This window comes from Halichoeres trimaculatus, unplaced genomic scaffold (genome assembly GCF_033239565.1).
Source record: "Halichoeres trimaculatus isolate MK-OKI-2021-1 unplaced genomic scaffold, fHalTri1.1 fHalTri1_scaffold_8, whole genome shotgun sequence".
Lineage (NCBI taxonomy): Eukaryota > Metazoa > Chordata > Actinopteri > Labriformes > Labridae > Halichoeres > Halichoeres trimaculatus.
In genome coordinates, this window is record NW_027437186.1 from 2,264,731 (window position 1) to 2,280,732 (window position 16,002).

The 16,002-nt window shown below is 41.2% G+C and overlaps 1 protein-coding gene across 15 annotated transcripts in view; it reads left to right on the forward strand.

The window, feature by feature from the left end:
- LOC141795659 (regulating synaptic membrane exocytosis protein 1-like) overlaps positions 1-16,002 on the forward strand; it is a 261,446-nt gene that overhangs the window by 154,889 nt on the left and 90,555 nt on the right. For all 15 annotated transcript variants that reach the window (XM_074676630.1, XM_074676634.1, XM_074676637.1 and 12 more), the window contains 4 exons: positions 8,986-9,026; positions 12,005-12,118; positions 12,903-13,002; positions 14,961-15,084. In XM_074676630.1, coding sequence (XP_074532731.1) covers positions 8,986-9,026; positions 12,005-12,118; positions 12,903-13,002; positions 14,961-15,084 — 379 coding nt within the window. The remainder of the gene's footprint in view (positions 1-8,985; positions 9,027-12,004; positions 12,119-12,902; positions 13,003-14,960; positions 15,085-16,002) is intronic.

Consider the following 16,002-nt stretch of genomic DNA (forward strand, 5'->3'; position numbering starts at 1 on the left):
CAGGTCAAGCTGCTCTGATATTACCCTGTGATCATCTTCTCCTCTTCAAAATCACCTCTGTACTCTCCAACACCAGTTTGATAATGAGTGTGTGATCCAGTGTATGTATCTACATGTATTCTGTGTGTCCTGTTGTATTGTTCTCAGCCTGGCCCTGAAGAGGGACAATCCCACTCATATGTGTGTGATGGTGTGTCTGCAGAGGGGGCAGTTTGACCCTGTTTGATCCCTGTGTTAACATCCTGAGGCCTAACATCTCCAACAATGTCCCCAAGCCTGAGGACACGCTGCTGTTTTCACTCCAATCTTGTCATGTACAAGCTGGGGTCTGAGATTTCACAGCTCAAAGTTCCAAGGTGCTGCTTCAGATGCAAACAGAAACAAATAATCGGGTCTGTCTGGGCTCAATTACATTCCAGACTTTGCTTCAAGAGAGTAAGTCCTCCTCTGCTGATAGGCAAACAATAATAGCTCATAACTAGGGGTGGGTATCCACAAATAATTCACGATACAATACGCACCACGATACTTGGGTCACTATACGATAGTATCACAGTTTTGTGATATATTGCAACATTCGACATATTTCACTGTTCGATCAAAAACTACTTTTCTATTTAATTGTGTTTGAAATAATGAAAGTCAGATGCAGTGTTTCCACAGACGCTCAACTTTAAAACAAAGTGCATCAAGTTTGTCACTTAAACTTCTGTGATATTAATCTAATGTTGCAAAAAAAAATTTCGTCTGAAAGACGTGGTCACTTAGTGACCCAAGAATAGAGAAAAAACATTGATTTTTACGGCATCAAACCCCACATCATCAAGTTAGGAATAAAATATTTTGAATATACTTTGAGATTAAATTGATTTTACAGTTTATATGCAACATGCAGCAGAGTAGCTCTTTGGCACCAGTTACCGCAATGGAGGTGCGGGAGACATATTGTACTTCCACCTCACCTAAAATATGAAATTTTATTTTAACAAAAATATCAATATTAAGAGATGAAATGTGAATATTATATCAAAGGTCATAGTATCGTGATATATTGCTGTATCAATATTTTTTCACACCTTTACTCATAACTTAGAACATGCCCAATCTGTGATACAGGTTTGAATAAGAGACTTTAGACAATAACTGCATTCACTGATGATGGTCTCTTCTCTGTTTCTGCGGGTGAATGCTTTTATTTTTGTTGCTCTGAGCTTCATGCAGAGAATAGAATGATGGATGCTTTTGGAAACTGAAAAAAGAAGAGCAGTGCATGTTGCTCAAGGCAAGAGTTAGGAGCTTTACCCATTAATTATATTCCCTGTCCATATATTAAGGAGACTCAATGTGAGTCCAGAACCCACCATAACATGTAAAGACAGATAGAGAAACATCTGCCTGGTTTCTCAGGTCATAAATGTTGTCTTAAAAACTGAACATTAATCGAAGAATTTGAGCAAAGATAAGTGTGGGATGCTAGGATTTTAAAACTGCAGGAACCCTGACCAAAAAAAAAAGAAAAACCCACCAGAGAAGAGTGTGTTATAAAGACTATTGTATTGATGATAAAGTGATTTGCTGTGACTGACTGAGCATTAAGTGTGTGTGCTCTGCTTCCTACACTGGTCTCACAGTAATTAACATGCCTGGATGCTTCTCGACTGCCAGCATCCGCATCTCAGTGCTGACCTGGACTCAGTCTTCAGCTAAAAAAGGAAGCAGCACCTGGCTGCCATAGCAGTGTTTAAAAGCTGCCCTGACAGAACACCCTCACCCTAAACCTCCACTTGACTGATGACAAGATGTCTGGTCTGAGTCCAGGCTGGAGCTGCACTGCTTCCCTGATCTCATCTCAACACCTTATGGATGTGTGCTGAATGATACATGTGATAGAGGGTAGTCAGTACAACAGTACCAGGTTCAAAGACTATCATGTAATTCAATGTTCTTACTTCATGAAATGAAACACACTTTTATTTTGAGAAGCAATTTATGTATAGGCTGATTGATGTGAGGAAGAGACACTAAGATGCCCAGGAAGCAGACAAAATATTATTATTATTATCATTATAATAATAATTATTATCATTCTACTACGAGAATAAGAGCACTGCCCCCGTGCTTTGGAGGGGTGCTCTGGTGGGTGGACATGGAATTATGCAGAACTCACGGCTGAGTCTGCCACCTCGGTTTTGAATCGATGAAGAAGTCTTAACTAGGCCAAAACGGTTAATGTAAAGTGAGCAGGTTGAGCTGGACCCCACAAAGGCATCTTTTCTCAGGCTGAAGGGTTTCAGGTCTGTTTTTTTATTTTGTTAATGATTTATTTTATTGTTTTTCTTGAGCGGTTAAAGAACTTGGCCATCTGATTTCTGATTGGTTAGGCTTTGTTTGTAACAGGGTCTTATCAGTCAGTATGCAGGTTGAATAAACATTAAACTGTTAATCATAAACATTAAAAACTTAGGGCTCTAATTTCTTAGACCAGGCGCAGGCACAGGCGCACCTGCCCTGCGCCAGCCTTCGCCGTGCGCACAGGGCGTGACCGGCGCACTTTGCAAGTTTCCTTTAGTGCCAAGAGAGGCGCAGTACAGGCGCACATGAGCGCAGAGCTGCGCGTCCACACCTCCCTCCGCGCAAATGGCAGAGAGGGAGGAGAAAAGTGGGTTTAACACAGCCGGGCGCTGTTTTCACCAATCAAATGAGCGCCTCTCCTCGCCTTTAAATGCCCTGGGACTGAGGCGCAGCGTCTGATTGGTCTGACTGATCCTCAGCACCGCGGATAGTGCTGGCAGCGGAGACGGTCAGAGCCGCTGTCCCTGCAGCATGTCAATGGACAGCGGGGCGCATCGGAGGACATAACGCGCGTCACTGTGTGGGCCAGCTCCCGGGACAGATTTAATCTGTTCCTTTGTCTTTATTCGGAGTAAAAAATTAAGAGGCAGTTACACAGCTGGCTTATCCATTCAGAATACTTTTGATCCACCTGCACTCCTGGATTGTCATCGCCAGATAGCAGAACCTTTGGTGATATACTGTATACTCTCCCAGTGTCTCCACCTCATCCTCCTTACAGTAATGTACTCCATCTTTTTAGATCACGTTAAAAATAAAGACTAAAACAGAGAAATATGGGAAATCACGGGTAAATCCTGAGTGACAAACATTTATTTTGTCTCTTTTTTCTTCGTCTTTTCTCTCCCTCTTTTCTTTGAATTAAATGAAAAGAGAGAACCAGATATATACTCAGTATCTGATGTTAAGGGTGTCTATTGTTTAATTGTAAAATGTGCATCAAACTTCCAGCTGCCGTCAGGTTAACTTTCCATTATGACAAACGGCTTTAATCTGACATCAGATGTGACAGGACAGTTAATTTAGATATAAATGTATATGCTGGTTCAGACAGTTACATTAAATAGTGATTGCTGTGATTGTTTATAGAATAGAATAGAATAGAATAGAATAGAATAGAATAGAAAATACTTTATTTATCCCCGAGGGGAAATTCAGGAGTCACAGCAGCATTTAAGAAAACAAAAGTAAGAAAGAGTATAGAAAGTGCAAAAAGGTCCATAAGAAATTAGATGACGACATCCCGTCCACCACTTGTCCACCACTCTCCAGCCCAGCCAGTCTCCACCTCCACAGGGTCCAGGACTGAGCCTCCCCAGCAGTCTGTTCAGTCTCTGTCTCCTGGATCCTGTCTGCTCACAGCAGGCGAAGCTCCTCCGATGTGTTGCCGGCGTCCGATGTCAGCTCCGTCGGCCACGTCCGTGAACACCACGATGCCGCTGGGTTAGCACAGCTAGCTCGTCCATCCCTCGGAGCTGTATCCCACGTTCCCAACAACGATGGATGGAAGGACAGGTCCACGTTGTCATCTCCCAGCTCACACCCGAGAACCGGCACGTCGTCCTCACCTCCTCCTCCTCAGCTCGAGGGAAATCATCAAGCCCTACACTAGTTAGCATTGGCATGCTACAGGCTGCTAACAGCTAATTTCGCATGTAAACAATGCAGCCATGGTTACATGTGGGATCTCCAGACAAACACAGGAGAAAAGTAGTCAAAAGTATCGCCGAAGCCACAAAAAGTTTGGTGTCCGTGAACCATACAAAGTGATGATCCACTCCAAATACAAAGATTACGAAAAAGAGACAAAAAAATTACAAGAAACGGACAAAGACGAGAGAGCTGCTGCAACAGGCAGCTACTTGGGTAGCGCCATTATTGCATTAAAATGTGCCTGACACTCTGGAAACCTGCCTCTGAGGCTTTGTTGACGTGAGCTCACATGTGCGCCTGTCACCAAATAACAGCTGCGTGGGGTGCGCTCCGCCTTGGGCCGAGGATAGACCAGGTCGGAGCTGGCGAGCTTTCAGCGCACTTTTTTGGCACGAAATTGTCACTGCGCCAACATGAATCTGCTGACACCTCCCCCTGGTGCGCTGTCAACTCCCCCTGGCGCGCCGTCACACCCACCTCTGCGCAGACGGTCTACCAAATTGTCAAATTGGCAGCACACAGCGGTGCGCCGCACAAAATTAGCACTGCGCAGGCTGCGCCAGGCTTGCGCCAGGCTTGCGCCCCCTGCGCTGCGCCACAAAATTAGAGCCCTTAATCTGTAATGTCCAACAAAGCAGGTCCTTTTATACATCAGTTCCCTGTTGGTGCTCTCTTTTCACTGATCTTGTATGTATGCTGTATGCTTTTATTTTGGTAACTTTGCCTTTAATTTGGTAGACATCTCTTTCTTCAGCACTGTGTGGCTGACTCTGTGCTGTTTTTCTCTTTTTATTATTCTGGGCTTGTGACCAGTTGGCTTCTTTACATAAATCTAAAGTTTTGTGCTGCCTAAATAAGCTTCAAAATGGTTGATTCCAGCTCAAGGCAACAGAACAACCCTGTAACATCATCCATTGAGTTTCAGTCAAAAAAAGTTCATACGACATTTTCCTCTTCCTTTTTTCATCATGAATACGTGAAAGTTATCAAATAGAAGATTATTTTCTGTGCGCGCTCTCATGGGTTGTGACTCTCCGTCATCCAGGTCCTGTTCAGTGCAGAAACAGAGCCACCCACGTGGCCAACCCACTGCTCATGCTGAGGTTATGAAACGGAGACTTGGACGTCTCCTGTCAGAGCGTTTGCTTTAAGATTACATAACGTCACTATAAGTTGTCACAACTCATTAACCTCATTGCCTCCTGGCTCCTAGGAATGCTTGGCTCTGTTTTACTATGTCATAACAGTGTCGCTGAGGTCTCGCACACATTTCACCAACGCCCCCCGGGCTGTGTGTGCAGATGACTGTTTGATTTAAGACTGAAACAAGAGTTCAAGATAATCCACCCAAAATAATTGTGAAGTCAAAGTCTCCTGCTGGACATGAGAAGAATGAAGTCGTTTCAGATCACAACTCACGTTAAGCCTCTGATACTGACATGAATCAATGAAGTGGATCTATTTGTTTACCTTAGTCCTGCAAACACTTGAGTTTAGATCGAAATCAAACATTTATACAATGAAGACCTTATACAGAAGCTCAAGTTATCAACTCAGCTTAAAATTCACAATCCAGATTTTTCCCAGGCTTTCAGTCACATCCCATTGTCTTCATTAGTGAGAGAAACTTGCTTAGTTGTAGGAGAGACTTAAAGAGGGGATATTGTGTATTTTGTCTCTCATCTGTCCCTCTGATACCCCTGTAGTAGCTGTGCTTGATTTACAGCTTAAAAAAAATCCCAATATTTCTCTCAGCCCTGTTTAAGAGAACTCTTAATTAAGTCTCTGGGCTCTAATTTTGTGGCGCAGCGCAGGGGGCGCAAGCCTGGCACACCCCGCGCAGTGTTAATTTTGTGCGGCGCACCGCCAGGGGGAGTTGACGGCGCACAAGGGGGAGGTGTCGGCAGATTCATATTGGTGCAGTGACAATTTCGTGCCAAAAACAGTGCAGAAAGTGCGCTGAAAGCTCACCAGCTCCAACCTGGTCTATTCTCTCACACATCCTCTCTGTCATGTTTAGGATCAATATGTAATATTTAGATTCACACTGAGTGCAGAGGTTTCACACCAACATCCTGTTAGCTCTCAGAGCCTTAATTTACTAAATGCAATATGTTTTTATATAGGGTTATTTGTCGTGCATAATTACGCGGAGTGCACCATCCGCAGCTGTTATTTGGTGACAGGTGCACATGTGAGCTCACGTCAACAAAGCCTCAGAGGCAGGTTTCCAGAGTGTCAGGCACGTTTTCAATGCAATAAACAATCACAGCAATCGCTATTTAATATAACCCTCTGAACCAGCATATACATTTGTTTCTATATTAACTGTCCCGTCACATCTGATGTCACATTAAAGCTGTTTGTCATAATGGAAAGTTAACCTGACAGCAGCTGGAAGTTTGATGCACATCTTATAATAAACAATAAACAGACTTAACATCTGATACTGAGTATATATCTGGCTTCTCTCATTTCATTTCATTCAAAGAAAAGAGGGAGAGAAAAGACAAAGAAAAAAAAGAGACAAAATAAATGTATGTCACTCAGGATTTACCCGTGATTTCCCATATTTCTCTGTTTTAGTCTTTATTTTTAACGTGATCTAAAAAGATGGAGTACATTATAGTAAGAAGGATGAGGCAGAGACACCAGGAGAGTATACAGTGTATCACCAAAGGTTTTGCTATTTGGCGATGACAAACCAGGAGTGCAGGTGGATCAAAAGTATTCTGAATGGATAAGCCAAACAATGCAGCCGTGGTTACATGTAGGATCTCCAGACAAACACAGGAGAAAATTAGTAAAGATATCACTGAAGCCACAAAACGTTTGGTGTCCACGACCAACAATGAACCATACAAAGTAATGATCCACTCTAACAAAGATGACAAAAAAGACACGAAAAAAATTACAAGAAACAGACAAAGTAGAGAGAGCTGCTGCAACAGGCAGCTACTTAGGCAGCGCCTAGCAACAATCCTAGTAATCCTGCTTCGTAGAACAGGGCCGTGGAGCTATTTTTGGAACAGAGTGTTTTGATCAGTTTACTGACAGATTCAGAGATTTCTATATGACTATGTAGAGGTTTGAATATCTGCACATGTTTAGTCTGAAAATCCAGCATTGGTACTTTAAGTCCATGTTAAGAATAGGAATACTCCTTTTTTAACTTGTGTTTGATGTTTCGGATTGCCCAATGTAAAAATGAGGACTGAATTTCCTAAATTAAAGGTCCTTCATGAACAACAGAATTTGATTGTTCTACCAAAGTATCTTGTTGGTCAGCACTGATTCCAGTAAAGTGCCACTTTTTTTCAGTAACAAGTCATCTAACCCGTTACTGTTTCCAAACCAGAAATAAAATCAAAGTTACATGTCCAAGTCACTGTGTGTTACTATTCTTTTCGATTTTTTGTAAAAAGATATATGCTTTTTTCCTGCATCTTGGGGAGTGACGAGAGTCGCATATTCATCACGTTTTTTTCATGTGGACAACTGTAATAGCAGCCAGCAACACAAACATAAACAACAGAGGGGGGAGAAGAGAGATGTACATTTTCTGGCTGGAAATACAGTCACAGTTTTGAGTTTGTCAGCTAAAGATGACAGTATTACGTTTCGTTGTAAACTCTGTGCCGGCAGTTTGCTTAAGATCTTTTACTGAAACATTTAGGAATCTATTAGAGCGGCCATAAATGCTTGAGAAATTGTTTGACTTTTAACTGGGGAAAAGTGAGTCATGTGTCTATCACTGTAACTCCCTCTATTCCAAGAGCTGAACCCTCTGTTTAGCACAAATTTAAGGAGCAGAGCAAAATAACGTAGGCTACCTGAGGCATCTGGTCACAGGCAGGGGGGTGCCCAGACTCTGTAGACTTTTATGCCCTGAGCAGGGTACTGAGGATTAGGTAAGCTCACACTCCAGTGACATTTTTTTTGCTCATTGTATATTACAAATACAGGATCAACAGACTTCAGCTTTAACAAAAATGAAACTGATAAAAACCAAACCAGACTAAAACAAAGCATTTAAAAAATAAAAAAAAATCTTGAATTTAACCAATCAGTGCTGTAGTGCACCAAAAATAGTACTGTAAAAGCTTTCTTTAGTTGTATTTCTGTAATTCAGAAAGTATAAAATCAAGATTTTAGTTTTTAACTGTAAAGTACAAATTTTATAACTGCATGTCTGCATGTTTCTTTCTACCAAAACATGTAGACCCATATTATTATTCATTTTAATTGCAATCACACAATTTTGTAAAATCATGCTGCTGCAGGTGTTGTTGGCAGCTGCTGAATGTAACTAATAGAGTAACTTGTAAAGTAACTTAGTTACTTTTAAAATTGAGTAATCAGTATAGTAACTAAGTAACTTTTTAAAGGAGTAATTAGTAATTGGATTACTTTTTCAAGGTAACTGCGGCAACACTGTTGGTCGGTGATTTCATCTTGTTAAAACTTATTGTAAAAAAGCCTCTGTGAACTAGTCCTTGGTGGTTTATTGATAGAGAAAGTAATTCATTTTGTTTTTATATTAAATACTTTAAAGCTTTAAGATGATTACACTAATACCACTGAGCGAATCATGAATTTTAATTTCTGATATCTTTAATTGAGTCATTTTTTTCTTTAATACTTCAGTGCCACAAGTCTTTTTATTTTATTCTTTATTTTATTTTGTTTTTTTCTCATCATTTAATTAATGGATTTCATGTTTTTATTTCTTTTCCTTCATCCTTCTGTGCCCTGTAGTCGACAGGTTGCCGTATAGTTGCCAGTGGCTGTGGAATAGTTATTGTGTGTGTGTGTGTGTGTGTGTGTGTGTGTGTGTGTGTGTGTGTGTGTGTGTGTGTGTGTGTGTGTGTGTGTGTGTGTGTGTGTGTGTGTGTGTGTGTGTTTTCAGTGAAAAATGGGAATATGAAGGAAGCCACTTGTACATTCTCTGTATCTGAGCTGCTCTCTTTTCTCCTTCAGGCGACTGGGAGTGCTACCCACATGACCCCACCGTATGGCACGTAAGTCTTCGTTTTTATCCTCTTGGAAAGTTTGTTACTCCAGAGTTTTTGTCTGTTTGTTGTAGATATATTAATGTCCTACCTGTTTGATGGGGATGTGCGTGTGTATTTGTGTGGGTGTGGCTGCCTAAAACCTGCTCCTTGCTGTGCAGATATCTGCATATATCTATCACTGCCACAGCTGGAAGTTTGACTTCAATCATAATATTTAGATTTTTAAACATGTTTATACTATTAATATTTGAATTACTCCTGACAGGAAGAATAGCACATTATACCTCTACTGATTTTCATCTTTGGTGCTCAGCTCCAGGAACATGTTGCACTAAGCCCTTGCGATGTTTGAAAAGGATGAACAGCAATGAAAAGCATCAAACTAACATGTGACAGGGCGAAATGTGGAAACTTTAACTGAAGGGTTTGGAGAAGAATGATCAGCAGTGAAAAGCATCGAACTCTCATGTGAGTGTGCCAAATGTGAAAACTTAAAGGTCCCATATTGTGCAAAATTCACTTTAGACTGGTTTTGTAACAGTAATATGCGTCTCCCGCCTGTCTACAAACACCCCCAAAATGAGAAAATTTCATTTTCTCCTTCTCTTGCTTGCTCCAGACAAAGCTTGCTTTCAGAACACGTGTGCTCAAACACGCGGAGCTGAGATCTGCCCTGCATTACGTCATGCAGGGCAGAAGTAAAAAAGTAACTCCTCCAGGCCCGCCCCTTGTACTGCTCCTTCTGTGCAGCGCGCTTTTATCTTGGCTGCTCGGCTGCTTCGGTAAAATAAACATGGCGAAGGTACAAGCAAAGCACGGCGGTTGCTCTGTTGTTGGCTGCACAAAAGAGCACACAAGTCTTTTTTTTTAACTCCATCATCTGAGGTTTTGAAGACGCAGTGAATTAATTTTATTTTTGATGGAGATGCACCCACAACTCCTAAAATGTTGTATGTGTGTGCTCACCATTTCACTTTGGACTACTTTCTCAACGAGGGCCAGTACAAAGCAGGATTCACCAAGAACCTGAAGCTGAAGCATGGATCTTTACCAACTGTCCAACTGCTCTTCCTAGCGCGATAGCCTGATGAATGTGGTATTAGCATGGCAGCTAACCTAGGTTACGGTTTGTAACTTAGCTTCTTTACACTATGTTAAAAAACACGAGTAAATAATATCAGGGGACATTAAAGAGAAGATATATGGACATATATTTCACGTGAAGCTAGCTTTATTTACATAATGTTATCTTTTGTTTGGACGGATGTGACTACTTGTCGCTGTAGCCCCTGGTGGAGCTAATGTTGTGCTACAGGGTAGCGAACACACTCTCAGCTATTATTATGGACGCTATGACCACAGTCACCACTAATGTGTGTGTTACTGCTGCAAGTTTAGTTTGCTTGATAGATGTCCCTCATGGTACTGTCTCGAAAAACGAACAGTCCAGGCTGCACGCAGTTCTTTCTGCTCGGTATGGTCATATAACTCTGGTTAGCACCAAGCTGCTAACGTTAATTTTATCTACCTGATGGTAACTGCAGTAGTGACAAACCACTCAGAAACTTCCTGCTGCAGCCGTCAGGTTTGGATTTCTTCAGGCATCTCTCCTTCTGTGTCAGACTCTGGATCAAACTGGTATGACTGAACGATGGTGCTTCTATGAGCCATATCTACGCACTCTGTGTAAACACTGACTGCAGTATGTTGCTGGAGCAAAAGCCACACCCATTTAATTTAACATGGTAACAAAGATTACTTTAAAGGGGCTGTGAGCAGTTTCTAAGTGATCTTGAAAAATTATTCCTTCTAGATAAATGCCTGATAGTAATTCACACTTTAAAATGAGATCATCAGCGCCAATATAGGTTATTTCAATATGTTACTTTTTAGCTTCCTGATGTGGTTGAGTAGGACCGGGTTGATTTGCAGCACATTGAAGTCTGAAAAAGGACATAAGAGCAGAAGAAAGCTAAAAGAGAGAGTGATGGGGCATGAGCTCAAGACTACAGCATGTGCTAAAGTCCAAAACACAAGCTAATGGCTAAAACATGAGCTAAAGGCTAAAACACGGGCTAGACTGTCAATGTTCATTCCAGCAGATATTCTGCAGTGGTCTGTTCTAACTTGAGAGCCTATCAACAAAATGAAGAGTGAGGTTACGTTAGCTCTGCTTGATAAGGTTGGAGTTGGTAGATGACTGGTAGGACATAACCAAGATTCACTAACGTTACACATTATGGACATGTCTTCAGGCTGCCAGTAGTACTGAATATAGCCAGCTTCTAAACTATGGTACAAAGTTAGCTTGTTGTCACATTTCAAACAACAGCGCTTTGAACTGTTGATAAATACCTTACGTCGTTATGCTGTATTTGGTAAAAATTTGCAAAAGTTGTTTTAAAATAAAGATCAGATCCAGACCAAGGTGGTGTGCGTGTGTGTGTGTGTGTGTGTGTGTGTGTGTGTGTGTGTGTGTGTGTGTGTGTGTGTGTGTGTGTGTGTGTGTGTGTGTGAAGAACTGTCTGTCTCTACATCTTAGTCCAGTATTACCCAACCCTGGTCCTGGAGGACCCCTACCCTGCACGTTTTAGATGTTACCCGACTCCAACACACCTGATTCAAATGATCAGCTTGTCATCAAGCTTTGCTCGAGCCTGATAACGAGCCATTCATTGGAATCAGGTGTGCTGGCGTGGGGTAACATCTAAAACATGCAGGGCAGGGGTCCTCCAGGACCAGGGTTGGGTAACACTGTCTTAGTCCTTTGATAGGCTGGAGACCTGTCCAGGTGAACCCTGCCTGTCATCTAGTGTCAGCTGGGGTAGACTCCAGACCCAGTGACCCCTGGAAAGTGGGAAGTTGTGGATAATAATTGGATAGATGGATAGATGGATCAGCAACATTCTTGCTGAACCTGATTCCACAGGTTGTGCACGTCTTCATGTCTTCAGATCATACCTGAAATTATCTCTTTTTCTCAGCATCCTGTAACCTGGCAGCCGTCCAAAGAGGGAGACCATCTCCTCGGGAGAATCACTCTGAGCAAGAGGAGCACCACCATGCCAAAAGAAGCTGGAGCTCTGCTGGGGTTAAAGGTCAGAGTGAACCCAGAGAGACAGAGAGATGAACACGGATGCACACTTTTATATGAAATATATATATATATATATATATATATATATATATATATATTTCATATAAAAGTGTGCATCTTGTTTTGGCTTTAATCCGTTTGTTTAACCCTACTTTGCTGAATCTATCATATTAGCTAAATGAGTTTCAAAGACTTGTGTTTCAACATGATAAATAGTTTCCTTAAAAACCTGTTAAATTAAAGAAAAAGATTTTTTTCTACCCCCTTGTGGTTTATCATCCTATTACTGGCAGCTGAAGTTGTATTTTAACTTTTTCAAAATGACTGCTCTCATAAAATCATCTTTGCTCACTTTGTTTTTCCATAAGAGTAAGAATACCATTTAAATTGTTGCTTATTTTTTAAAATCAAGTATTTTGTGCATTAGAAAATAAATATTAACTAAAAACTTTGCCAAAAAAGTTGCCAAAACTACCCAGTTTTTCAGTTGTGATACAAAAAATTATATTATAAAAATGATATAGCAAAACTTTTTGTGGATTTTGTTTCAAGGGTTTATAAATACCTCAGTTCCAAAAAAATGAATTTTATGGCTTATTTTTGATGGCTCAGGCTTTACAGGGTGTTAGGGAGACTAGAGATTTTCATTTTTCACTTTCATTTCATTCACGCAAATACTGACAGATTGTGTCTCACTCATGTTTGTTGTGTTTGATTTCTTTATGCATGATGTTCAACCAGTGTTGGTATCATGTGAAGACACTCATCCTTCTCTCCCTGCCCAGGTGGTGGGAGGCAGGATCACAGAGTCAGGGAGATTAGGTGCCTTCATCACGAAAGTCAAGAAAGGAAGTCTGGCTGACGTGGTGGGACATCTCAGAGCAGGTAAACCGCACATCACATCTCTCATACTGTTGGTGGGAATGCCCCACAGCTGTAAAGAATATGAACAATGACATTCAGGGCTTTGTGTTAATCATTTTCACTATGTTGGGGAAGTGAGGATGTCCACATGAACGCTGGGGTAAGGCCCCACATCAGGGAAACTTTTGCACTTATTGTTTGGCATGATAACATCTGCCGATGTGCAAAATAACATGAGGCAGCTGCAGGGAGGTAACAAGCTGGGCCGTGTGCAGACTTTTTTGACTAGGGTGCCCCAACCAGGTGCAAGTGGGGCGTGAAGTATGTGAGCCCACACGGCGCTAAAAAGCATTAAATGTTGCAAGTATCTTTTAAATCAAAACTGATAAAAATCAAACTAAAACTTAGCATTTTTCAAAAAAAGGGAAAAAAACCCACCAAACATTGGATGTTTTCTGGACGTCCAGATCACGTCAATATTGTGTATGTCCAATTCTGGATGTCCACATAACGTTCAAATTAGTTAAGCTAGTCCAACTTTAAATATTAGTTTGGAATCAAATTAATATTCAATTTATTTGGTTTTTTTCTATTTCCCGTTTCGCAGTCTAAAATGCTGATGTGTTATCCTGTAGCGATTAAATTTCCAGTAGCTTAATTTGGCTCAGCAGCAGCTTTTAAGTGGAAATGTATGACACCTTTGTGCGTTTTTACAGGTACCATCAGCTGCTGAGAAAATCAAATGAAGCTACAGGAAAATGAACAGGAACAGTCTGCCACATTCAGACACTGGACTACAGTTATGCATAGAAACTAGAGGGAGGAGAAAAACAATAAGAATGTCTTAAATGGCTGCAGTGGCTGCAGCAGCTTCAGCAGCTTCAGTTGCTTTGTTCATAGAGACTTGGCTTTGGAACTGGAGGGACGCTGGTTTTAGTTTGATGTCCAAAAATATCAGCGAAAGGATGTCTTTTGAACATATCTTTGCTCAGTGGGAATCTAACAAAAAACAGTTGTTTTTTTTTGAAAACTTTATTTATAACTTTTCTGTTTTTATACAAATATACAAAAGATTGCGTCAATCAAATTGTCAAGTATATCAGGTAACACAAACAAGCCGTGCTGAACAGTAGCACGTAAGGCATATTTTGTACAAAGAAAATCTGAATAAAACATGACAAATTGAAAAAAAAAAAAAAAAAAAACACACCCCAAAAAAGAAACATAACTTAACACAAACACAAAGGCTACAGTTCATTCATAACATATGTGTATTGTTGCACAGATTTACAGGCAGTTGGGACAAGCAATGTGAGATCAAACCGTGGCAAACGACAACTTCTTGACATATTCAACAAAGGATGACCATGTCTTATAATATCTTTTTTGAGAGCCCTGTAAGCTATATCTTAAGTTTTCTATCTGTAAACACAACATGACTTCTCTCACCCACTGGATAAAAGAAGGAGGCTGCGCATCCTTCCATTTTAAGAGTATTAACCTTCGGGCCAGAAGGGATGAGAAGGCAACTGCATTAGCCTGATATGAAGTTATGCCATGCTGGTTAGGGAGAACACCAAACACTGCTGTTATTGGATTAGGATCAATTCTTTTGTTACAGACAAAAGAGAAGGCTTCTAAAATTGAGTTCCAGAGCCTGTTTAAGGCACTGCAGGACCAAAACATATGGCTCATAGTGGCGGGGGATTGTCTGCACCTCGGGCATCCATCATCAGAAGTGTTATATATATTTGCCAATTTAGCGTTGGTTAAGTAAGAACGGTGAAAGACTTTGAACTGTATTAAAGAGTGACGTATACAGATGGATGTGGATTGAATGCGGCAGAACAAAAAACAGCTTTTAAGGCAAATGTGAACAGTACTCTAGTGCACTTAAAACTGTTCAGTTCTAGTACGTTCAGTTGTACCAAATTGCGCGCCAATAATTCAACTGTAAAATCACGATGGTCTGATTCCAGGGGATGAAGTTCTGCAGTGGAATGGGAAGCTGCTACCAGGTGCAACAATGAAGGAAGTGTACAACGTCATCCTCGAGTCTCAAGCTGAGCCTCAAGTGGAGCTGGTGGTATCCCGACCTATTGGGTAAGTCAGGAACGAAGTGCATCCTGTACACGTGTCAGTGCTGATGCTGATATCTAATGGAGATGTTAGCCTTTAGTTTAAGATCAGAAATCAGTCCAAATGCTGCAGTGAGTTTAACCCTGGGCGTGTCAGACGGAGGCTTTGACTCAGAGTTTGCCGTCCTCAGATAGGACGTGAAGCAGGGACCTTTATTTATATTCTAATCCTGGCTATGTGACTCCTTTCAAATTTTAAAAATAGACAGCCATTATTTGCTACATTGCTTGCCAAGTTTTGGAACGGGAGATTTCCATTTAGTCTTCTCATACATCACCTTTAAAAGAAGCACTTCTGTTTATTTGGGGGATGATGCAAGGTGGATTTTTCTGACCAATTAAAGGAGCCACAAAAGACAAGAGGAAGCTTCATCAGATGTTTGAGGCTGATAGCTCCTAGAAAACAAACCAAGCTGATCATCAGTGATTAGAAAGCACACATATTTAGGAAACACAGCATTCTTATTGATAATTATTGATGCTTTAATGTGATGGAGTTGCAGGTAGTTGTGGCTGCATGAGGAAAGTTCAGATAGGAAATATCCAGAACTTCAGATGAGCTGTTTCAGTTTCCGCTTTCATTTCTGTGGCTCACTCATACCCCTTTTCCACCAAGCTGGTTCCAGGGCTGGTTCGCAGATAGAGCCAGACTTAACACCAGTTCTTTGGTTTTCCACAGACTAAGCACCGGTTGCTGGCTCTCAAAACTGGTCTTGGCAAGCACCAACTCTTTGCTGGGCCAGCAGAAAGAACCACGTTACGTCGGGGGCTACGGGCTTATGTTGGGGGGTGGGGGCAGGATTACTGACCAACCAAAGCAGAGTAAAAACACGTCTTTTTAAAAAGATGAGTTTGGGGTAAGCAAAACAACAGAAGAAAAAGA